This window comes from Crotalus tigris, unplaced genomic scaffold (assembly GCF_016545835.1).
Source record: "Crotalus tigris isolate CLP2741 ecotype Arizona unplaced genomic scaffold, ASM1654583v1 scf7180000017550.10884619, whole genome shotgun sequence".
Taxonomy (NCBI): domain Eukaryota; kingdom Metazoa; phylum Chordata; class Lepidosauria; order Squamata; family Viperidae; genus Crotalus; species Crotalus tigris.
The window spans coordinates 8,194,226-8,220,373 of record NW_024096468.1 but is presented as its reverse complement, the minus strand read 5'-3'; the positions used below and the strand labels follow the sequence as shown (position 1 = coordinate 8,220,373).

General features: G+C 38.7%; 1 protein-coding gene across 2 annotated transcripts in view; it reads left to right on the top strand.

The window, feature by feature from the left end:
* GALNT17 (polypeptide N-acetylgalactosaminyltransferase 17) overlaps positions 1–25,250 on the top strand; it is a 305,974-nt gene extending 280,724 nt beyond the window's left edge. For both annotated transcript variants that reach the window (XM_039342017.1, XM_039342008.1), the window contains exons 8-11: positions 1,163–1,300; positions 5,687–5,782; positions 20,407–20,574; positions 23,181–25,250. In XM_039342017.1, coding sequence (XP_039197951.1) covers positions 1,163–1,300; positions 5,687–5,782; positions 20,407–20,574; positions 23,181–23,309 — 531 coding nt within the window. In that variant the 3' untranslated portion in view covers positions 23,310–25,250. The remainder of the gene's footprint in view (positions 1–1,162; positions 1,301–5,686; positions 5,783–20,406; positions 20,575–23,180) is intronic.
* The last annotated feature ends 898 nt before the right edge of the window (positions 25,251–26,148 follow it).

The following is a 26,148-nucleotide window of genomic DNA, read 5'->3' as shown; positions in this document are numbered from 1 at the left end:
GAAGGTGACAATGGTGATGATGACAAAAGGTTTGGAGAAATGGCAAAAACTTATCAAGGAACAAGCTAACCAGATTTGTTAAGATTATAAATTCAACATTCTGATTATTGCATCAAACCAGGACTCTCAAGCAAATATTAATGCTGAGAAGGTTATCTTTTTATAAGTCCTAAGTTTGTATACCAGAAAAAGATGACTTTCAGAGACGGGAATCATAACTTCTTCCTAAGAAACATCCTGATTTTGTGACTAAAGTGGCCATTTCTGTGCATAGGACCACATTGCTTTGAAAATTTTGGAGTTATTTCAAGTTCCAAAAAGAATCAGAGCAGGCTTTCCTATCACTTAGAGTGCCATTTCAATGTCAAAATGGAGTCTGCTGATTTCAGAATGTTTCATCTATTGCCATTCTTAAAGATTTCAGGAAAACATTTAGCTACTCTTAGTTGGAGTTGATGGGGATTGAACTCGTGATCTTCTACATATAAAGCTGGTGCTTTGTCACTGAATTATACTCCATATCTTTAACTGTATTGATAGGAGTGTGATGGCTCATATGGTTAGAATGCTGAGTTGACAATCAGCAAGCCCACATTTGAGACTGGAGTACTGCTGTGTGGTGGGATGAGCTCCTATCATTTGGTCCAGCTGCTGCTGACCTAGCAATTCAAAAGTGTGCAAATGCAAGTAGATAAATAGATATCATTTCAGTGGGCTCATTAACAGGGACATGAAAGGAATCCCCCCAACTGGGCATCTCCCAGACAACGGTGATGTCACCAATTAATCCTTTCAACCTGGAAGGGCCTTGTTGCTTCTGATTCAAATATGACAATGATGATGACAAGCTGTAATTGGCTGGGTTGGATGGGAATTTTATGCCGGGGGTGATTTTTAGGCCAAAGTTTACTCACCTTTTATAAAGAAGCTGTTGGGCCTCCTTATTCCAGATATATTGACAGTCTTCTTATAAGTTTCTTAGGGCTTTCTAATGTGAAAAGAAGAGAGACTTCAAAGGTGGCATCATAAGCTATGAGGGTAGGAAAATCCAAAAGAAAGATTCCTAACAATGTCTTTTCGACAAACAAGTGAACCTCTGGTTATCTCAGAGCATAGCAACAACAAGAGAAAGTGATGATGTAATCATGTATCTCTCTTTCAGAACCCAGGAATTGATATTGGGGATGTTTCGGAGCGAAAAGCACTTAGAAAAAGTTTGAAGTGCAGAAGTTTCCAATGGTACCTGGACCATGTCTACCCAGAAATGAGAAGATACAATAATACCATTGCCTATGGAGAGGTAATTGAGAAGGAAACACTGCACAGAACATGTAGGGATTCACTTGAATTTAGGCTACATTTTATGCCTCTCTCCCAACTACTTTCTAATGAGATCTGCAGGGAGTAACTAGAATCAGCCAGTTTTTACTCAAAACTGGAATTAAAACTCTTTCAGCCAACCCCAATGGCTATCCAATGTAATTCTTGCATTCAGAACAGAAGGCTACAAAGATCTCTGGAATCAGTTTAATTTGGTCGTGTTCCATTTAACCTAGGATAGTCTACACCAGGAGACTTAGTATCTTTCAGGTGTTTTGGGCTTCAGTTATTATTTTTCTTGAATATTGTCTTTGCTGGTTATCAGTTGAGAAGGTGCCATCAAAATTTGCATATTTCTGTACATTTCAGCTTTCTACTTGAGAAACTTTCCTGACTCTTTATCAAGGTGATGTCATTTCTTAACATTAAATATCATAGCCAGAACTGATGGGAATGATACGTTAACCACATCTGGTGGGTCAGGAATTTCCTGTTCCTGGTGTAGGCAGCACCAAGCTAGATTTGAATTTGTTTTATGTAATAGGGACTAGGTGCCATCTATTTTTAATCTCAGTTCAGTTTGGATGGCCTGCTTGATCTGATTTAACCATTCAAATTGATTTGGAAATCTGATTGATTTCAAGTGTCAATTCATTTCAAAAGTTGTTTTGATTCTTCATTCAATCAAATGATTTTTTTTTTCCAGATTATTTTTTTGAACCTGGCAACTTCTCTGCCATCAGCCTTGTGATATCTGGCCATTATGGCTACAATACAGTGTGCTGTAAGCAATTCCCCAGCTGTGCTACCTGTTGTCCTTTTTTCAATAGAAAGACTAAAGGTATGAAGCTGGGATCCTTTGCTTGCAAAACACATTTCTTACATGCATAATAAGGTCCTCCTTATTGTGAACATGGACCACCAATGTAACAAGTGCATTTAAGGGTCTTTCTTTGAAGCAACAGCTCAAAATATGTAGCCATCTAACATCTCATTATTATCAAATCAAAGTGGTGGTAGCATCTGACAGCCTTACCCTGGTCTCTGTTCTGCCTCCCTAAATAATTCAAGCACTGGATTTGATGAGGAGAGAACATTCTCCTTTGCCTGAAATTTAGTGGAGAGAAATTAGTTGTAGAATTCATGACAACCAGATGGCTATAAGTGCACTTTGATTTACAATGCAGTCTACTTTATGATGAATCACACCGGGTAGGAAATGTGTGTTATATTTTTCAGCCCTAATTATAAAGCGATGACTGGATGTCTTCTGTTGCTTCTTGCAATCCTCTTGGATTCCAGTTTGATTAGGAAGACTTGGGCACCATACTGATTTGCAATATTTGTCAGGCTGTAACCCTTGTCATCGTTTAACATTAGTTGTCATCAGGGCTTTTTTTCTCATAGAACGCCCATAGAACAGAGTTCCGGCACCTTTTTGGGAGGGAACCTTGTAGGGTAGGCAAGGTGGGTTGTATGACGTGTGTGAGTTCCGGCACTTTTTTTTTTTTTTTTTTTTTTTAGAAAAAAAGTACTGGTTGTCATAGCCAAGTTTGATGGGAATTACAGACCAGTAACAACTGATGGGTCATGACTTTCCCATTCTTGCTGTAAGCAGCACCAAGGTACTGTTGGTTTTAGACAGCATGATCTGAATTGGTTTTAGATGTACAGATAGGGTGCTGTCTAATTCTAATCTCAGTTTAGTTTGGATGGCTTATCTGATTTAAGCATTCAACTTAAATTGCCAATCTAAATGATTTCAACTGTCAATCCATTTGGAAAGTTATTTTGATTCTTCATTCAGCCAAGTGATTTTCAAATCAAATTTCCAAATTTAAGTTTTACACAATTCTACTTTAATAAGTCACTTCCTAAATTCAGTTATATAGAGCTGTGGTTCAGTGGGTTATATGCAGAAATTTAAACCGAACATCTCTAGGTGAGTTTGAGAAAGATTTCTGCTGGAAACTTTGTATTCATTATCATTCCTTAACATGATTACTAAATTAAGACATTTTTCTGGGTTGACACAATGCAGTGAACCAAACTAACTGATAGCCTGGATTTACATGACCCACTAGGCCACAGATATACAAAAAAGAAAGCAATTGACCAAGATTTGTTTCTGATTAGAGCAGTCTATAAGTCTTATAAGTAAGTAAATGAAGTGAATACTACTGCAACATGCAATTATAATTTCTGATTATGTGTTTGGGTAGGCACAGCCAATGCATAGTATACTGAAGCTGATAGATCAATAGTTTGACTTATAGAAGGCCCCGTTCCTTCTTCACTCTTCAATCAACATTTCTTTGTTGATGAACAAAGTCATTGTTGAGCTCATTTAGAACATCAGAGCTCAAACTCGGAGAAACAGTTCTAACGAACAACTGTTGGAAAATAAGTTATGGGTGGGATATTTGTATAGTGATGGTGGTTACAATGTTCTTCTTAACTGAAAACTCTTATGTGAATAGGGTCGGTATCCACCACATCTTTATCATATTCAGCCCAGAATTAAAATCTAGATTGGTCTGCAGAGGAAAGCAGCATCTGGGAAGTTTGCAGAAGCCCTCATTTGCTAGGCATTTGCTTGACAAGCTGGCAGAGGGCCTATGGAAACAGACAGAAATAATTCACCCATAATTCATTTTCAATTGCCATTCTGTTCCAGACATAACCAATCATTTATGAATGGACATTCGGCTATTTTTTACAGTATATCAAGTTTCCATTCCATCTAGAGAAGGAGGAAGACAAGGAGGAGGTTTTAGGTTAGCATTTCAAAAGAGAAAAAAAAAATCTCAAATCTCCCATCACTTCTTTAAAAAGATAAATATTTGGCAAAAAGGAGAAAAATGCTAGGAGGGAAAATGAGAAAAATTCCTAGTAGATTCATCCTATAAAGATAATAATAATGTATTTCCTTCTATTACCCATGTACCAGGGTAGATAATTCCTGATATCTGGTGGATACATTAATAGTAATTTGGGGGAGGAAAGTCCACAGTGAGTTTGGCTATGATGAAGAATGGATAAAATATGTTACTCTTATGTTAGTCCAGCTTTGTTTGACCTGGGATTCTTTCCATTACTACATTTTTAACAGTGTGAATTATATTTTAGGACATTGGGAATAAATTTGCAGACTGCCTGTGTCCCCATTCCTCTCCCCACCCCAATCCCCATTGTGATCTCAGGGAGTATCTATTCTACAATGGCACCCTACCCTATAGAACAGATTTCTACCCCTTTCTCCAAGAAACGGATGGTTCCATCTCTTGTGGCATTTTGAAAGTCCATGAAAATCTTGCTCTTCTTCCAGACACTGGGACTGAGTTAGAAGTCACTGAAACGTTGGCATGGGTGTAAATGATAAATAGCCTTTGATTCGGTTTCTTTTTGGACTTCAGGGAACTTTTTATTTTGTTCACAATCTCACGTTTCTCAGATTGATGGGTGGATATATAAATTGGAAGGAAGGAAGGAAGGAAGGAAGGAAGGAAGGAAGGAAGGAAGGAAGGAAGGAAGGAAGGAAGGAAGGAAGGAAGGAAGGAAGGAAATTATAATGAGAGACGATTTCGAAGGCTGTTATTATTTTGTGAAAGAGCCAAGAAATGGGTTGATGGTATGGTAGAATTCCCCTTCATGCATCTCACGGCTTGAAATGCCAGAAGAAAGTGTGCTTAAACCAAATTGTTTTGAATTCTCTGGGCTTAGCCTGACCTGCCTTTTTGAGAGAGAGAAAGGCCCTCGGTACCCACAACTTCCTCTTTGTAGTCAAAATGGCAGCTATTACAACTTCTACATTTCTAAAAAAAAACCAAATCAATGCCATGCATAGTCTGCTTTCTGACCCCCTATAACGTTTTCTGTTCTGTCAACCATATTTTAACCTCTTTTTCAGAGGGCCCAATAATTTGTTTTAGTAAGCTGTTGTGAATTTATCTCTGTATTGATCTACAGCCTCCCTAGCTGCTGCTATTTGATTTCTGTGGGACAGAATCACTGTGTGGAAAGTCAAGAAGGCTGCAGGTTGCTTGGGAGATAATGGTGAACTAAGAGATAAGAAAATATACGGAAATCCAAGAATATCAAATTCATAAGAATCTCACTAGAAGTCACTCCTTTTTAAACAAAGATTCATTTTGTCCATAAAATTAAGCATACTATTGTAAGTAAAAATGAATGATTAGCTGATGCTGCTCAGAGTTGCTTTGGGTAGTGAGCTGGGTGGCATATACATTTAATAAGCAAAGCAATAAATCTTCCAGTAATTATAAAGCACTTGGGAGAAAACATTTGTCAAAATATCTTCATTTTAGTCTTGCAGGGTCTCATTCTGTTTTTGGGTTTGTTACAGCTGAGGAACAACAAGATAAAAGATGTCTGCCTCGATCAAGGGCCACAGGAAAATCACACGGCGATCCTCTACCCATGCCATGGCTGGGGGCCACAGGTTAGAATTCAACTTGGTTACCATGTGATGATGTGATTTGAACAAGGATGCTGCAACAGTTCTAATGTACTAGTGAAGAAGCCCTAGTGAATTTTGCAGTGAGCAGGAGGATGAACTAGATGACTTCAAAAATATGTTTTTGTTCTAGGGATCAATTAATTCAGGATTACCAAGATAGAAAGTAGCAATAGCAATAACAGACTTACATACTGCCCCATAATGCTTTACAGCACTCTCTGTGCAATTTACAGTCAGCATATTGCCCCCAACAATCTGGGTCCTCATTTTCCCTACCTTGGAAAGATGGAAGGCTGAGTCAGCCTCAAGCAGTCAAAATTGAACTATGGGTAGAGTTAGTCTGCAATACTGTATTCTAAATACTGCACCACCATGGTTCTTAAATATAACTATATTTCAGATTCAACCTTTAACTTTATAACATATCAGCTTCCTTGTCACTGGGTTTAAATAGTAAAAAAAATAAAAGATTTGGGAAAGGAAAATGGTGGCTATCAAAAAATGTAGCCATGGACACAAGCACATGGAGAATTGGCTGATTATCAGCAGACAGCCAGAGAACATGCAAAGATGAAGTCAGGAAAGCAAAGGCTCAGAACAAACAAAGACTTGCAAGAGAAATCATGGATAATAAAAAAAAAGTTTCTTCCAACATATTAACAACAAGAAAAAAGTCAAGGAAACTGTAGCTCCACTAAAGAGAGAAGATCAAGGAAATAACAGGCAACAGGGAGAAAGCAGAGCTGCTTAACTCATACTTTGCACCAGTCTTCACACAACATACAAAAAAAAAAAACCACTGCAAAAGACAAATTAGAAACAAAAATTAAAAATAAGCAAAAGAAATGGTAAGAGAACACCTATCTGACCTTCATGAATATAAATCACCGGGATCTGACAGGAACTGGCAGATGTTATCTCAGAACCATTGCACCACATCTTTCAAAAATCCTGGAGCACCAAGGACGTACCTGAGGATTGGAAAATGGCTGATGTGGTTCCCATCTTCAAGAAAGGAAAAAAATGGTCCCAGAAAACTACAGATCAATCAGTCTAACAGCAATACCTGGGAAGATCCTAGAAAAGATAATAAAAAAACAGATCTGCGAACAACTAGAAGCAAACAAAGTTATAACTAGTAGACAGCACGGTTTTGTTAAAAACAGATCATGCCAAACAATCTTATTTCATTCTTCGACAAAGTGACTAGACCAGTGAAATACTTAGACGTGGATGTAATATAGATTTCAGTTAAGACATTTGATAAAGTAGACCACAACCTACTCCTTGGCAAGCAACAAAAAGGTGGAATAAACAACATTACCACCAGATGGATCTGTAGCTGGCTGGCAAACTGTACTCAATGAGTAGTCCTCAATGGCACTACATCCACATGGAGAGAAGTAAGCAGAAGGGTACCACAAGGTTCCATCTTAGGCTCAGTGCTCTTCAATAACTTTATCAATGACTTAGATAAGGGAATTGAAGGGGAACTCATCACATTTGCAGATGACACCAAACTGGCAGGAGTAGCCAACACCCCAGAAGACAAACTCAGGATCCAAAAAGATCTTGACAAACTTGAAAAATGGGCCCTATCCAACAAAATGAGTTCCAACATGGAGAAAAGTAAAGTTTTATATTTAGGTAGGAAAAATCAAAGGTACAAGTACAGATTGGGCAAGACCTGGCTTAAAAACAGTAACTGTGAGAGGGACCTTGGAGCCCTAGTGGACAATCACTTGACCAGCAATGTGCAGCAACAGCCAAAAAAGCTAATACAATCCTGGGTTGTATAAACAGAGGCATAGACTCAAGATCACACAAAGTATTAGTATTGCTTTATAAAACTTTAGTAAGAACACACCTGGAATATTGCAGCCAATTTTGTTCACCATATCACAAGAAAGATGTTGAGAGTTTGGAAAAAAAATTCAGAGAAGAGCAACTAAGATGATCAAAGGCCTGGAGACTAAAACATATGAAGAACAACTGCAGGACTTGGGTTTGGCTAGTCTAAAGAAAAGAAGAAATAGGGGAGACATGATAGCAGTATTCTGGTATTTGAGGGGCTGCCACAAAGAAGAGGGGGTCACATTATTCACCAAAGCACCAGAGGGAAGGATGAGAAACAATGGTTGGAAACTAATCAAAGAGAGAAGCAACCTGGAATTAAGGAGAAACTTCCTGACAGTGAGGACAATTAACCAGTGGAACAGCTTGTCTCCAGAAATCCTGGGCGCTCTGTCACTGGAGATTTTTAAGAAGAGGCTAGACAGTCACTTGTCTGAATTGGTATAGGTTCTCCAGCTTGAGCAGGGGGCTGGACTAGAAGACTTCCAAGGTCCCTTCCTGCTTCTATTCTATTCTATTCTATTCTATTCTATTCTATTCTATTCTATTCTATTCTATTCTATTCTATTCTATTCTCAGTGTCTGGATCTCCTTCAATGGAATAAGAAAAACATTCCTGTCTGAAATGGAGTTTGTGCATCTCCTTCAGGATGTTTCTCAGCTTATGGAGTGCTTTCCTGTTTGACATTCAGGAATTGCATTTATGTCTCCAAGGGGCTGTTTTCTTGTCTCTTTCTTTCCCCAAAGGTCAACTACTATGTACTTTCTACATCAGAATGGAGCTTGTGCTCTGCTCTTTTTCTTTCTTCAGTAGCAGATCCTTTGCCTATTGACTTTTGTAAAGTGAAATTCTTCCACAACTGTGTGTGATTATGTAGGTCTTTCATATTGGAATTTCCTACTTGCCCCAAGCATTTATTTCACAGTTGGACATGCAAGCAGATCTTTCACTCCCCTGCCCTTTCCTTTTATTTAGAGGTTAATCAAATCCACAGGTGGTTAGTAGACTATAAGAGAGTAACAGAGTTGGAAGGGGCTTTGGAGGTCTTCTAGTCCAACCTTCTGCTCAAGCAGAAAACCCTATACCACTCAGACAAAATGGTTGTCTCTTTTTAAAACTTCCAGTGTTGGAGCATTCACCGCTTCTGGAGGCAGGTTGTTCCACTGATCAATTGTTCTATCAGGAAATTTCTCCTTAGTTCTAGGTTGCTTCTCTCCTTGATTAGTTTCCATCCATTGCTTCTTATCCTGCCTTCAGGTGCTTTGGAGAATAGCTTGACTCCCTCTTCTTTGTGGCAGCCCCTGAGATATTGGAACATTGCTATCATGTCCCCCCTCATCCTTCTCTTCATTAGACTAGACATACCCAATTCCAGCATCCATTTTTCATATGTTTTAGCCTCCAGTCCTCTAATAATCTTTGTTGCTCTTCTCTGAATACTTTCTAGAGTCTTGCCATTTTTTTTAATATTGTGGTGGCCAAAACTGGATGCAATATTCCAAGTGTGGCTTTACTAAGGTGTTATAAAGCAGTATTAACACTTCATGTGACCTTGATTCTATCCCTCTGTTAATGCAGCTTGGCTTTTTTACCAGCTGCAGCCATTTCCACCTGTTTTCTGACGTGGGCAAAACTTTGGTGCAGAAACACTAAGAATTTTCCTATTACCCCTACCTCAAATTTATTCCAAGAGTTGCTATTTTACTTTTTTCACACCTGGACCTTTCAGAGTGACAGCAGGATCTTGGGGAAACAAATGGCAAGGATAGTTTAGCAGACACCACGATTTGATCCAATAGAGGTTTTCCAGTCATCTTTTCAAGGTAGCTCCATGCAGCGTGCATAGTTTCAGTTATGAAAACCTGTGCAGTCCAAGATCAGTGGGAGCACTGATGGATGAGACATAATTTGGCACCTTCCGCCAAATGCAGTGACAGCTACAGAACTAGAAGGCTTGTCAGGCTGTCGACCAGCTCTTTGAATACCTCACAATTCTTCTTCTTCTGATTTTTAATGAACAGAGCTTGGAAATAATGGTAGTCTTCCAGTTAGGACCATTCATTGATTTGAAGTTACATGGCACTGAAGAAAATGACTGACAGCTGATTCTTGCACTTATGACCAACGCAGCATCCCCATGATTAAAATTCAGGCACTTGGTAATCAGCATGTGTTTATCCTTGTGTTGTGCAATCAACATTTACAACCTTCTTAGCCAGCTTCTGACAAGCAAAGTGAATGGGAGAACCAGATTTGCTTAACAACTGCACATTTCGTTTAACAACTGCAGTGATTTGCTTCACAACTGTGGCAAAAAAAGGTTGTAAAAGTGGGCATGGCTCACATAATAACCACTTTGTTTAGCCACAGAAATTCTGGGCCCAGTTGTCATAACTGGGTAAGACCTGGCTCAAAGACAGTAACTGTGAGAGGGACCTTGGAGTCCTACTGGATGATCAGTTGACTATGAACAAGCAGTGTGCAGCAGCAGCCAAAAAAATCTAATACAATCCTGGGTTGTATGAACAGAGGCATAGAATCAAGATAACGTGAGGTATGGATCCAGGAAATTACAGACCTATCAGCCTGACCTCAATACCTGGGAAGATTCTGGAAAAGATAATCAAACAACGAATCAGCGAACCCCTAGAGGCAAACAAAGTCATTACTAAAAGCCAACATGGGTTTGTCAAAAACAGATCATGCCAGACAAATCTTATTGCATTCTTTGACCAAGTGACAAAATTAGTAGATCAGAGGAATGCTGTGGATATAATTTACTTGGACTTCAGTAAGGCATTTGATAAAGTAGAGCACAACCTACTACTCAATAAGATGTGGGTTAGACAGCATCACCACCAGATGGATTCGTAGCTGACTCACTGGCCATACTCAGCGTGTGGTCCTCAATGGAACCACATCTATATGGAGGGAAGTGTGTAGTGGGGTGCCCCAGGGCTCTGTTCTGGGCCCAGTGCTCTTCAACATCTTCATCAATGATTTGGACAAGGGGATAGATGGGGAACTCATCAAATTTGCAGACGACACCAAGCTGGAAGGAATAGCCAACACTCCAGAAGACAGGCTTAAGATACAGGAGGATCTGGACAGACTTGAACACTGGGTGCTATCCAACAAAATGAAATTCAATGGTGAAAAAAGTAAGGTTCTACATTTAGGCAAAAAACCCCAAATGTACAGGTATAGTATCGGGGGTACCTTGCTCAATAGTAGTAACTGTAAGGGGGATCTCGGAGTCCTAGTGGACAATCACTTAAATATCAGCCAGCAGTGTGCTGCAACTGTCAAAAAAGTCAACACAGTGCTAGGCTGCATTAACAGAGGGATAGAATTAAGATCACATGAAGTATTAATACCACTTTACAATGACTTGGTAAGGCCACACTTGGAATACTGCATCCAGTTTTGGTCATCACGATGTAAAAAAGATGTTGGGACTCTAGAAAGAGTACAGAGACGAGCAAAAAAGATGATTAGGGGACTGGAGGCTAAAACCAGTGCTTTTTTTCTAAAAAAAAAAAAAAAGGTGCCGGAACTCATACATGTCATATAACCCGCCTTGCCTACCCTACAAGGTTCCATCCAAAAAAGGTGCTGGAACTCCATTCTAGGCATTCTATGAGAAAAAAAGCCCTGGCTAAAGCATATAAGGAACAGTTGCTGGAATTGGGTATGTCTAATTTAATGAAGAAAAGGATGAGGGGAGACATGATGGCAGTGTTCCAATATTTCAGGGGCTGCCACAAAGAAGAGGGAGTCAAGCTATTCTCCAAAGCACCTGAAGGCAGGACAAGAAGCAACGGATGGAAACTGATCAAGGAGAGAAGCAACCTAGAACTAAGGAGAAACTTCTTGACAGTGAGGACAATCAACCAGTGGAACAGCTTCCCCCAGAAATCATGGGTGCTCCATCACTGGAGATTTTTAAGAAGAGGCTAGACATTCACTTGTCTGAGATGGTATAGGTCCTCCTGCTTGAGCAGGGGGCTGGACTAGAAGACCTTCAAGGTCCCTTCCAGCTATATTCTATTCTATTCTATTCTATTCTATTCTATTCTATTCTATTCTATTCTATTCTATTCTATTCTATTCTATTCTATTCTATTCCATTCCATTCTAAAGTTTGGGAGTAGCTGTAGCTGATGAACTAGACCAGTGTTTCTTAACCCCAGCAACTTTAAGATATGTGGACTTCAACATGCTGGCTGGGGAATTCTGGGTATTGAAGTCTACACATTTTAAAATCACTGGGGTTCAGAAATGATGAAGTACACTAAAAGTTTTCTTTAAAACAGGCTGGCAGTTGAATAGCCCAGAACTAGAACTGTACAAAATATTATAAGCTTGAAATGTAGCCAAATCAAAATGGCTCTTTAAAAAAATTCTAACCTGAAACAAGACAACCCAATTCTAGAGTTTTATCCTAAATTCAAGTGAGATTAAGTATTGCAATCATTGTTTCAAATGTTACTGTTGGGAACAAAGGAAGCTTAGAAGAAGCTCCAACTGCTTTGCCTCTTGTCATTCTGGTGTCACAAAAATGGATGAGATGATAGTCCAGGCTTAGTACTATCTATCTAATTTAAAAGCAATTTAAAACTCTAAGAAATGGACTTGATTTGGAAGGATCTCTCTGTTCTCACATAAGAACACACGTTCAGGAATATTTAAATACACTGATTTTAGCATTTAGAATATTACTTGAAATCGAGTGAAGATCACCTGAAAAGACATCAACTCCTACCATAAAGGAGAAAAGCTGGAAGGTGAAGCAAACTTCATGGTTCCTTGAATCCCATTTAGGTTTTCATGAAGTATCCATGTGGTTTCAATCACTCAATCATTCATTCAATTAATCAAACAAGCAAAATAGAGTTGGAAGGGAATTTGGAGATCTTCTAGTCCAGATGTTCCCAACCTTTTGAGCACTAGGGACTAGTACTATGGAGACAGATTTTTCCATGGACCGGAAGGTGCGTGGTTTTGTGCACTGCCTGCATCTCGTGTCTGGGGCTTTGCTTGTTTGTACGAACCAGTTGCTAGAATGCCGCAGCCTGGTACTGGTCCATGGACCGGGGGTTGGGACCCCTGTTCTAGTCCAACCTCCTGCTGAAGTAGGAGACCCTATACAATTTGAGATCTTTGAATTTTCTTTGAAAGTTTCTTTGAAAGACAGTCCGCGTGGGGCCATGATGCTCTTTGGATTCAGTGATGCATGATCCATGATGACATTGGTCTGATCATCTCAAGAGGACCTGCTGAAAATCTCTCCTCCTTGTGAGCTTTAAAGAACCTGGAAGAGATGGAAGATCTTCTTTCTATTGATCTTGCACAGCCTTCCCCAGGGTCTTGGCTGATGCCCTCCTTTCTTATTGTTCAAGAGATTATTAAAAACTTCTTTTCCCACCAGGCCTTTAGCTTGATGGAATGAGTTGTGGGTATCCATTTGTATATTTGTTTGCACAGTTTGGACATGTTGGCACATTGCTTTTGACTTTGCTATACATAGCTCAAAGCTGTAGGATTGGGGCAGTTAACAAATATGCTAAACAAATTTATTATTTATTTTATTTTTATTTGTTTATATCCTGCCTTTATTATTTTTATAAACAACTCAAGGCGACAAACATATCTAATACTCCTTCCTCCTCTTATTTTCCCCACAACAACCTGTGAGGTGGATTGGGCTGAGAGAGAATGACTGGCCCAAGATTATCTTGCTGGTTTTCATGGCTAAGACTGGATTAAAACTGAGGGTCTCCTGGTTTCTATTGTGGTGCCTTAACCACTAGACTGGGGATGTCCAACCTTGGCAACTTTAAGACTTGTGGACTTCAACTCCCAGTATTTCCCATCCAGCATAGTTGGCTGAGGAATTCTAGAAGCTGAAGTCCATAGGTCAGCTGTGTCTTTTCCTAGCATCACATGTTGCTTTCCACAGCTTCAGGACAGACCAGGAAGAAGATGCATTAGAAGATGTAGTAGAAGACAGGGCTGCCACCAAAGCCTCACATTGTACCTTTGAAATATCTCAGTTGAAAGGGAAATAAAATAATTTCCATGCTGTTTGCTTATTCTGCGCTTGTAGCTGAATGCACCAAAGAAATTATTTGTTATCCGGAGCTGGCTTGTACGGTTAGCTCCTCTTGCTCTCCGCCCCCAGCCACTGTTTTAACAAAACAACTTTTCTTCTACCGCTTGATTTCTGGAATTAAAATTTGGGGCTGCTGCTTGCTTCTTTCAACCCATCTGTCAAAGAAGCAAAGCTGTTTCCCTTTCATTGATCATCTCTCCCCCTCCCACCTTCGTTTTCCATTTCTTTTCATTGTTAGATAGCAAGAAACATCCTCCCCCCCCCCCGCCGCCGCCTTGCTGATCTTCTATTCATTTGCATCGTATCTTTAAAAATAAACAAAACAGAAAATCAAGGTGGTTATTGATTTGCATAGAAGCTTTAAAACCTAAGTTCTTCTGACAGATAGGCTGGGGGTGGGCAGAATTTTCATCCTTTTTAATTTGATTCCCTATAATAAATATCTGTTGATGAAATGAGAGATTAACAAGAATATTTGATCTTGTAGCCATCCATCTTTAGCTATAAATTGCAGTGTGATTCCTTCTAGTTTGCATGCTTAGCCTTGCTTCAGCAGTTAAAATGCCATCACCGACATGAAGAAATATGAAAACGTTGAAGAAAAGCCAAAAAATCCTTAGAGAAATGAATGTCTATAAGGTATGGTAGAAAAGGTTAACATGGTGCCCAGGAGGGTATGATCAAAGTTTTAATCACATTGATAGGGCCACCATTTTGCCTTTTTCAACCATACCTTGAGGGCGTTCCTGCTTCTCAGGGTTTTTTTTTCTTGCATTCCTTCAGGATTTACATATTTATTTTTAACTATACACTGCAGAGATCCATGCTTTAGAGGAAAAAATGTTCCAAGGTCAGATTAAGGGGAAGTGTAAATTCCCTCCAAAAGCTGACACTGATGTGCAATCTTTGGGGAGTACAGGTAGTCCTTGACTTACAACCACAATTGGAACCAGGTCCGTGGCTAAGCAAGGCAGTTGTGAAGTGAGCCGCATCCAATTTTATGACCTTTTTTGCTACGGTTGTTATGAAAATCATTGTGGAGTCTTGCAGAGGTGCACTGAAGAGGTTACTTAGATGGATAATTAAATGACTGCAAGCAAGCAGTTGGGCTCAGAGAGCACCAAGGACTCCACAGTTCAACCCAAAGCAACAAAAATGATGAAGGGGCTAGACGTCTAGAGGCTAAAGCATACGAAAAACGCTTACAGGAATTGGGTATATCTAGTCCAGAGGTAGGAAATCTTGGCTCTTTTATGACTCGTGGACTTCAACTCCCAGAATTCCTGAGCCAGTATGGCTGGCTCAGGAATTCTGGGAGTTGAAGTCCACGAGTCATAAAAGAGCCAAGGTTGCCTACCCCTGATCTAGTCTAACGAAAAGAAGGACTAGGGAAGAAATGACAGCACTGTTCCAATATTTCAGGGGCTCCTACAAAGGCGAGGGGGCCAAACTATTTTCAAAGCACCTGAAGGCAAGACAAGAAACAATGGTCAGAAACTAACCAAGGAGAGAAGCAACCCAGAAATAAGGAGATATTTTGTAACGGTGACAGCAATCAACCAATGGAAAGGCTTGCCTTCAGAAGTTGTGGGTTCTCCATCACTGGAGGTGTTAGAAAAAAACCTGGACAACCATTTGTCTCTTGCTTGAGCAGGGGGCTGGACTAGAAGACCTCCAAGGTCCCTTCCAATTTTATTATTCTATGTTCTATATTCCTCTGTAGGTTATATCCCTAACTGTTGGACTGAATTTGTGAATTATGCATTAGCAATAGACTGCAAGTTCCTTTCTTTCAGTTTGGATCCAAAATTCCACTTAACCTGCTGCATCAGACCCAACCACCAACAATATTTACAAACACACATACCCACCATTCAGAATGAGTGAATCTCCACTTCAGTGCAAAACTTACTGAGAGACTAGACAGACTACCAAATGCCATTCTAATCATTTTGTAAGATCCTTGTGAGAATAAAAAAGAGTGGACAACTTCAAACACCCCCCCCCATTTACATTTAATTTGCTGGTGTGAAAAATCATTAGCACAACTGCCTGACAATTTGAGTCAAGAAAAACACAATCGTGTAAATTTTAAATAGGTTTTTTAAAAATTCCTCCTTCTAAATGTTTTCCCACACAAACACATATAACCCAAAAGCGTAAAGATAAATCCCAGCTTCAGTGCATTTTGTACAAAAGATAAAATTTCACGCATGAACTCAGATCAGGCCTTGCCTGCTTTCCTTTTTTTAGCTGGAAAGGCAAAATGGCAGCCAGTAACTTAAATTATTGTTTTTTCAAGTCCCTTAGTGAAAAAAAAGCTACTTGTGTATTGTACATTGAGCTATTGATTGTGTTAGAGCAGGGGCCTTCAAACTTGGCCCTTTTATGACTTGTGGACCTCAACTCCCAGAATTCCTCAGCCAGGCACATTGGCTGAGGAATTCTGGGAGTTGAAGTCCATCAGTCATAAAAGAACAAGGTTGCCTACCCCTGGTATAGGGTCTCCTGTTCAAGCAGACAATTGAACTAGAAGACATCCAAGGTCCCTTCCATCTCTGTTATTCTATTCTATTCCGTTTTCTATTCCTCTTTCCCAGAGTAAGAAAAAGAAGTTCCCTGGCCACTATGGGAAGCTATCTCCCAGTCAGTTGTTCCCACTGATCTCATTAGCCTAGTCTAATTTAGATAATGTTCCTGGCTGCACAGTGCTTTAGATTCAATTCTGGGGGGAAAAAGTGCTTTGGAATATATAAAGTGCAAAATGCAGAACCTGCCAAAGTCTTATTAGAGTACACATATCCAGGATTGTATGACTCCTAGAAATAAATTCATCTGTCTTAATGAGTCACCAAGAGTGCTGCATTCATACTTCTCTGCATTCCTTTCAAAACTGAATCTGGAACATCACACTTCTGTACGTGATTTGCATGGGTTTTTTAGGCCAGCTATGGACACATACAATTTGTTCCTTTAAATTCAGTTAGCTGTCTCTTGGAAAATAACACATGCAGTGCTCGTACTTAGTGGGGGGGAAAGAGAGCTCTGACTGGCAATGCATTGTTTAACTCATATAACTGAGTGATTGTTGTCTGCCACTTTCCTCATGATGAGCTGCCAGGTAAATTATATAAATTAAATTTTATAACATATTGCAAGTTAATATATATCAGCTTAATTTCAATCATTCCTCTACAGAGCACGCAACTGCACTCTGAATTATGGTGGCTTTATAGGCTAGTGACAGTGTTTTGTGCCATGCTAAACTGCTATTCTCTAGTTCTGACTTGCTAAGGCCACTCCAAACCTCACTTAGCAAGCCTTAAAAAGAGAGAGAATATAATTAATTTTCTCCCACTGTGAGCGCACAGACCCCAACCTCAACCATAATGAAAGAAGATGGATGTTAATTTCCAGCAGAAGCGATCAAATGGAGTTAGCAGTGCGCCAAACTATATTTCTGGGCTTCTTGTATTTCGCAGAATTTTCCAGCTGGTGTCAATTTAACATTAATTAAGATTAATCGTGTTTCTCTAGGGCACAAAAAGGAGCTCCTCTATAATACATGTAGAGTTGAAAAATGATAAGGCAGGCTTGTCCTGCTATCTCTTGATTGATATGAAGTCTACATAAGCAGAATATTTTGCCTATCTCCTCCAATTGTCATAGTTATACTGAAATCTTCACAAGAGTTTTGAAAATTCGACTTGATATATTCATCTAGGCCTGGGTTTCTCATGTTGGCTGGGAAATTCTGGGAGTCCACACATCTTAAGGTTTGAAAAATGTTGATCTAAGCTTTATCCTGCTTAAAAATTAACTCAGGAAATTGCTGAGGCAAGGTTCAGAAAGATAGTCTGGTTCTTCAGAACAGGATCTTTCATCCATCTGTGTTAAAGCAACTCTTGTATTCTCTGTATTTCAAAAATGGTAGCTCATTTTTAAACATTGGTTAGCCATTTTTGTATCCTTAATATTTGCACTTTAAAGTCTTTTTCTTCCTGGGACACATGACTGAAATTAATCCCTGATCTTAAGTTGGTTTGTTAACTTTTTAAAAATTATTTGGGTACTATGTCTAATGGTTGTGGAACTCTATGTCCTTCCATTCTCCATTCAGTAACACAAGTTCTAAAAGGACATGCTGAATTTGTCATGGTAAGAATCACTGGCTTAACTCTCCACCTCTTCTGTTGTGTATTGATTGTCCAAAAAACGAACCAGTAATCCTCCAGTGTACAACTCCCAGTAGCCACAATTACTGTAGTTTAAAGAAGCTGAGAGTTTTAATTCAGCAGCATCTGTCAATACAAGTTTCCCATCCCTGGCTTAAGACATGCTGGATTTCTATTGTATAGAATTCCACATCTTTAAAGAAGTAGATATTTGTACCATATATTCCTTTCAATATATTTCTCAAGTTTTTTCTTGAGTCCCATTCCTTGGAATGGTGTTTCTCCACTGTTTTTCAGTGAAAGGACAACCAAACTATCTGTCTCTCTAGTTTTCTTGTTCAAGGGGGGATGAAATCCCCAGCCCCCTCACCAAACCAATAATGGGGTACATTACCAGGAGCATAGCATCCAGATTACAGTAAGTAATTCTTCTATTGTAGTCTGATGTGGTCAGACTATATATTTAGCATTATATTGTAGTCTGATGTGGTCATTTATGGAGCATGATCTCCCAATTTGAGGCACCACAGTTCAAAAAGGACAGTGACAAACAGGAAAAAGTTGAAAGGTGGACAATTAAGGTGGCAAGAAGCCTGAAAAGACATTTAATGAGGGATAGTTAAAGGACATGGGTATGTTCAACCCACAGAAAAGACAACTGTTATAAGGGGAGATATGAAAGCACTCTTTCTGAAGCACGGTCACACAGAAAAGTCAGTAGTCTTTACTTTCTCTGCATCAGTGAGCAGGACCAGAACCAATAGTTCTTCCAGTATCTTCACTATTTTTAATTAATTAATTAATTATTCAATGTATATGCTGCCCATCTCACACAATGCATGTAATTATACACAAAACTTTTATGGGGATATGGCCATGGCCTCTTAACTGGATTCCCATTCAGCTATAGAATAGAATAGGATAGAATAGAATAGAATAGAATAGAATAGAATAGAATAGAATAGAATAGAATAGAATAGAATAGAATAGAATAACAGAGTTGGAAGGTACCTTGGAGGTCTTCTAGTCCAACCCCCTGCTCAGGAAGAAAGCCCTACACCATTTCAGACAAATGCTTGTCCAATTTCTTCTTTAAAATTTCCACTGTTGGAGTATTCACAACTTCTGGAGGCAAGTTGTTCCACTGATTAATTATTCTAGCTATCAGGAAAATTCTTCTTAGTTCTAGGTTGCTTCTCTCCTTAATTAGTTTCAAATCCATTGCTTCTTGTCTTTCCCTCAGGTGCTTTGGAGAATAGCTTGACTCCCTTCTCTTTGTGGCAACCCTTGAGATATTGGAATACCACTATGATGTCCCCCCTCGTCCTTCTCTTCATTAAACTAGACATACCCAATTCCAGCAACCGTTCTTTATATGTTTTAGCCTCCAGTCCCCTGATCATCTTTGTTGCTCTTCTCTGCACTCTTTCTAGAGTCTCAACATCTTTTTTATATTGTGGTAACCAAAACTGGATGCAGTATTCCAAGTATTCAAGCAATCGCCTCTGTTGTTTCATGCAGTAGTGTGTACTGGTTACCAGTAGTTAGCAATATCATACTGCCTTACATTAGTAGACTACAAGCTCTCAATTGTCAATGATCAAACATGACAATGCACAGTCCATCACAAGATCGAAATCCTGTAGGCCAGCATGGAAAACAGCTATTCATTTAATATCTACCCAGTTTAACTCCAAGAATGTCTGGAGAGAGGAATGGTCCAAGGTTCCTTCTTAGTAAACTCTCTACCAAACCACCAGGTTTCAACCTGCCTTACTCTGTATGGACGAAATTGAACAGATGTGAGTAAAACATTAAAATATTACAGTTATTAATATCAGCATTAAAATTAGCATTAAATTGTCAAAGATAGCGAGAAAGACAGCAAGATACACATGGGATGGAGATGGAATCTTCTTTTGGTCCACTAGCTATCTATAGTATGATTCACTCCCATTGGGGTCCCAGGCCAAGTGGCAGAGCCAGGTTTTGAGGCCCTGTCAGAAAGCCAAGAAAGTAGAGGTGATATCACCTTGAGGAATGCAGAAAAGTCTCCTCTTGCCATTAAGAAGTCTTCTCTAATAGTGATTTTGCCTTCTGTAATAGATTTAGACTCTGAGAAAAACAGGGAACAGCCTTAATTCTGTGAACCAATGCTTTGGTTATTTGAAGCATGCTATTCAATCACCATCACTCTGAAGTCTAAGCATACCCATTTCTCTTTGTAAGGTTGAATACCCTGATTATCCTTATCCTCTTTCTTTGGACCTTCTCCACCGCTTCTTTGAACCTTTGCCCAGAGCTTTGCAGAGTACTTGAGATGGAGTTTCACCAGAGCAAAACTTCATTTAAGCTCATAATAATCCATATTATCTTTCACTACCAGACTCTCTATTTGGTTTTGCATGTAGATAACCTTCATATTTCTAAGCCTGACTCTTTCTCTCTCTTCCTTCCCTAGCTTGCTCGCTACACCAAAGAAGGATATCTGCATTTAGGAGCTCTTGGGACTACAATATTGCTCCCAGATACCCGCTGCCTGGTGGATAATGTGAAGAATAAGCTCCCTCAGTTGCTTGATTGCGAGAAAGTCAAGAGCAGCCTCCACAAGCGTTGGAATTTTATACAGGTTCGTGCTATCTGCAATTATTTTCATATGAATTATTTGTGGTAAACCTTTGTTTTTTTTAGCCGCAGTCTATGTTCAAAATCACCCCTGCTGCTGGAGCATATTAATAACTATAAGGTTAAACCCTAGCCAGATCTTCCCTTCTGTAAGTCATCCTCCTCCAATAAAAGTTCAAAGAGAGGTTTGATGACCTTTACAGCTTTTCTGCAAAGCTTGTAAAAAAAGTGTGATGCTTATTCTCAGAAGATCTAAAGCCTAAGCTTTCTAATCTTCATTTCTGCTTTTCCAGCCAGCTGTTTCTGAAAACTTTTAGAATGGAGCTAGGTGTCTATAGAGATTCTCAGTCATCCAGCTCATGGTTATTTCAAAAGTCCTTTTTTCAAAAGGCAATTGGACTATGTTTTTTTTATTATTATTATTTTGAGGAAGAAAAAGAGGTTTCGCTTCTCATCCAAGAAGCTTCATCAGTTCTGGCTAGATGGTGGCTGGGATGTCAGAAGTAATCCTTCCATCCATCCCACCATTCCATCAGATTAAGCTTCTTGGATGAAAAGCAAAATGTCTGCTTCCTCAAAGAAAAAAGCACCTTTGAGGCAATGGGGCTAGGAGTAGTAGTATTGTGCCATATTGGGCCTTCATCATCCCCAAACTGGGCTTGATCGCTAACTACAAAGTTTTTTAAAAAAAAAATTAAAGGAGAAGAAAGGACTGGAAATCTACCTGGCCATTTCATTAAAATCATATATCCTCCTTAAAATATTGAATCCTTTTTAGCAGTGAGCTGAAAGCAATTTCCCATTTTCTCCGATGTATATACTACCAATATTCAGTAGAGCAAGAGCCAGTTTTGAATACACAATTTGTTACCTCATTTTGATAAAAGGGAGACTAGAATTTAAAAATGAAAACAAAAACAAACAACCACACACTTTATGAGAAGAGCCAACATTAACAGTGAATGGAATATGCATCAAATAATTATTCAGTTATCTCTGCTACCCTATGCTTGTAAGCCACTGAAATTAAACCTACATAAAGCTAAATAGAGAGTTTCAGTTTATTCCAGTCCAGCTTGGCTATATTAATTTTAATTTTAATGTGGTGATGTTCCCATAGCTGTTTCATAATATATGAAGCAGCTCTGCACTAAATCAAACCGCTGGTCTAGCTATTCTTGTGTATTATTATGAAGTACATTCTATTTGATTATGTGAGCTAGTTTGGAACCACTACCTTCAGTTAGTATGTGGAATCTGTGAATTCTTTGTTGCCTTGATGCAAAATAAGTGTGGGCATTTTACTCCCTCCCCCAAAAAAATGTTAGAATTCTGGAAGCTGCCTAATTTCCTACCAAAATCAGCCATGCTTGCATTGGAGAGATTTCCCAACCTTGACCAAACATGCCAAGGATTGAAGCTGGAACATTTGAAAGTAAAGCACATGTGATAATATCTCTCAGATATATAACTGTCCTGCCTAGATTGTTTGGCTGCAGTATGAAATAGACCATGGACAGGGCATGTGTTGGTGATGGTAATAGGCTGTCAAAAAGTCAGTATGATGTTTCAGAACACCATCTTGATTTCTTTTTTACACCATCTCCCTACTGTCCTTGGCTCTGAGGCAAATTTTTGGGCAAAAAAACAGCAACTCTGGCACATGAATAGATGCTTGCTGCAGCCACTTCCTTATGCAGCTTCAGCATGATCCTGAGAAAGTTCAGAAGCTGGAGACAGGTGTGGTCTACATGAGCATTCATTCTCCAAAGAATTTCTTTTGCCTTTAGATCCAAAGCCCTTCATAGCCCTTAGACAAAACAATCCACTGAATAAAGTGAAATCCAGATTCCAGTACAATGGAAAGTATGACAATATATTTTCTTGAGATTTCTCTAAAGAAAGTTCTCTGAAGAGTTGCTGGGGTTCCAAACTGAACAAAATGAAACAAAGTTATGGCTACGGACACTTATTATCAATCAAATAGGATCTATTAGCGTTGTCAGGGGTTCTTAACTCAGTAGCCCACTTGTACTTTTGAGTAAACCCATGTGGAGTGAATGCATACCAAAGAAGAGTCCAGTTGGAACAACACAAGAACAACAGTTCCATGGACAAGCTAATTTAGCAATAGAAACTCCTAGTCATAAGTCTCCCATAGGGTTGTGTTGCTCTAGTACAGGGCTACTGAATTCTCAGTAGTGAGCCAAAGAGCTTCAGATCCACTCTGTTGAGTTCATACAAGATGATTTGGGACATAGTTGTATTAAGGTTCCTGCATGCCTTACCATTGGCCATGCTGGAGGTTTATACTTTTCCTGTCCCTATAGTGAGCCAGTGAAGAGGCACAATGGTAGCATATGTATACTATACAAGAAAAATGCTGAATTGCCATATTTTTCTAGGTTCATATACCAATACTATATCATATATCAACATACCAAACATACAGATGAACTGTGTAGGCTGGATTTGTACATGTCAAGTTTGTCCTGAATTACAACTTCAAATATTCCCAACTGGCATGGGAATTGTAATCTGACCTATTAAAAGTTGATGGATGTAAACACTGATTTCTCTGTCTCTCTCTGTCTCTTAACAATAATCCAGCATGGTGCAATCCTAAATAAAGGGACAGGACGCTGCTTGGAAGTTGAAAATAAAGGCACATCTGGTATGGATCTTATTCTCCGCAGCTGCACAGGACAAAGATGGACAATTAAACATTTTATCAAGTAGAGAGCTTTTTATCCATTGTTCAAGAATTCTGCAGATTGAGTTCTCACCTGGGGAGACATTTTTATCAAACCTTCAACTCTCATTCACAATATCAGGGAAGACTCATAAGGGAAGGTGTTTGGGTTTTTTTTTATATTTTATTTATTTGAACTTTGGTTATCTCTTTGCCAAACTTGACTGACTGACAGAATGAAAACATTCCAGATCTACAGTTGTCATTATCCTGAAGGTTCAAGGCACATCTTGACTTAAAAGGATAGTAACGAAAGCTTACAAACATTTCCAAAAATAACCTCAATCCCCACTCCAGATACAGGACCAGCAAATTATATTTGAGGTTCAGCGATGAAACTTTTGATACTCTTTTATTTGAATGCACACAATCTTGGAAATGACATAATATATTAATATTGAATACCATGTCAAAAGATAAAAAAAAGAAGTCATCTTCCATGAAGGTAGCATGAGATGTCTATCACAGCCTCATTTGGACGTTTCAAGTGCTCTGGATTTCTAGATGGATATTTTATAAACTTTTTGCAGAATGCGTCCTTCATACCAAGCACATCATATTGTTATTAACTTGATGCTACTAGTTCAAAGAGGAACAAGGATTATCCCAAAATGTCATGAAGAACCAGGGGTGTCAATGAAATCCACCATGGAGTTTTAAAAGAAGAGAGTTGCAGCACACAGGAACATGGACTCTGCCATTGCAGTGAATGAACCCTAAAATCTGTATTAGTCCCATCAAAATTTAACACACACGGCATTAAACCAATTTGTTTGTGAAAGGTACAGCCATAAAAGATTGTTTCTGAAATTGCATACATCACAGTGCAGTTGTATCAGACATACAAGAGCCTAAATAACAGGCTAAAAAATAGATGGCTATGGAAAAAAATCTATTTGTGTGGCTGCTAGGAGCTAAAAATGACTTGATGGTATATAATCAATCAATATGGTGGAGAAGTGCAGATTTAAAAAAACAAGAGTGGAAAGGGAAAAATTTTATCACAATGAGCATCAGGGAAAAGTATGTTTACAAAAAAAAATCTTGGAATTTCCATTAAAAGGCTGGTACTTTAGGAGAAAATGTATGTAATATTATTGAATATTTAAGGAAAGTTGTGTTTGAAAACTTATGCAAATAACTGATTTAAAGAAATGGATAAATGAGACAGGTTCTGCCTTGCTAGAACAAATCCTAGAGCAGATTTTTGCTGATTTATATATCTCAAGCAGTATTTTTATAGCCAACATAATTACAATCTGTGTTTTCTAGGGATCAAATTTTCTGCCCTTTGTCAGTCTTAAAAAGAAAATACACTTATTAGTCAATGATCAATAATGAGGATGTTTTCATGAGGAACTATATTTCTCCCAGCTTCCCTATAAGCAGTGGATGTGGAATGTGAAATATGCAATCTTAATTTAAAGAAAAATCCCATGAAAATGTGCTTAGAAACAAACAAACAAACAAAAACTCACACTGTTTCCTACTTGGAACGAAATCCCTTGTCGTGATTTTGGCACATATTGATGGGCTTCCTTAACCATTGGCTAATTTAAATTCATCACAGTTGGTGTAAGAAAAAGAAAAAGCTTCTTTAAAACAGAAAATTCTCTTTCTCCCTCTCTCAGGACATCCAATTAAATAATCCAAGATCTAAAATTCTGGTAAGACAAGAGGGTTCTCACATGACATATTTAACCTGGTCATTTGAACACTTAGAGTTTGCATCTGGATACTATGCTAAGAATGGTTTGTGTTGATCTTTGTTAGTTTCTTTATGGCCTAGCCCGATGTACATCCTGCTTGGTTGATTTCTGTGCAAGTAATTCTACAAACCCAGAAAACTGGATTAATTCAGTAATCAGGTTAAATGGTTGTGAATGCCACTGTTGTTCAATTTGTTTAATTAAATTCTTTAATTTCCAGAACTAGTCGCCATAAAATATGTTCAAGGTCTATCAACAGCTATTAGCTTTGATGGCATAAAAGGAATGCCCACATTCAGATGACTTGCTGTACTAAATACCATTAGAAACAGGGCATCAACAGCAACATTCTACAAACTGCTAAATAGTTATGATACACATTGTTGGTTGCATAGGAAAACAGGGCCTTAAACAAGATAACATTTGGCATGTTCTATATTTTATCCTATATTATAGGAAGCCCTTGACTTACAAGCAGTCACGTAGTGGCTGTTTAAATTTATGAACAAATTTCTCCAGAACTACTTACAATCTGGTTTCAAAGTACTGATGGCCACAGATACACACACACACACACACACACACACACAGAGAGAGAGAGAGAGAGAGAGAGAGAGAGAGAGAGAGAGAGAGACCCTCAGGGTCATGTGATAGCATTTTGGACACTTGGCAACTAGCCTATATTTATGGTTGACCATGATTTACAACGCTTTTGGCAGGCAACTGCCATTTACTTGTGCTTTCTAGCAAAAAGTGGGTACAATGGGTTCACTTAACGACTGCCCCATTTATTATTGACCATCACAAAAAACTGTAAAATTGGTCATAGTCACGTAGTGACCCGTTTAATGACCAACACAGTTTACAGCCATAATTTCAGGCTGTTATCCTAGTAAATCAAGAACTACCTGTATATTATTTGATTTGATGTAGCACCAGCTATCAAGGCCATTGAATAGATTATGGTGATAATAGATTGAAAACCAACACACAAAAATCCCCATTTAAGATAGCAATTAAAACAAAAATTTAAAAAAAGTTTAAAATGTCATAATTTATATTTAAAAGCTCATATAAAAAGATGTTTTTGCAGGTGCTTTATAAAGCTAATAAAGAT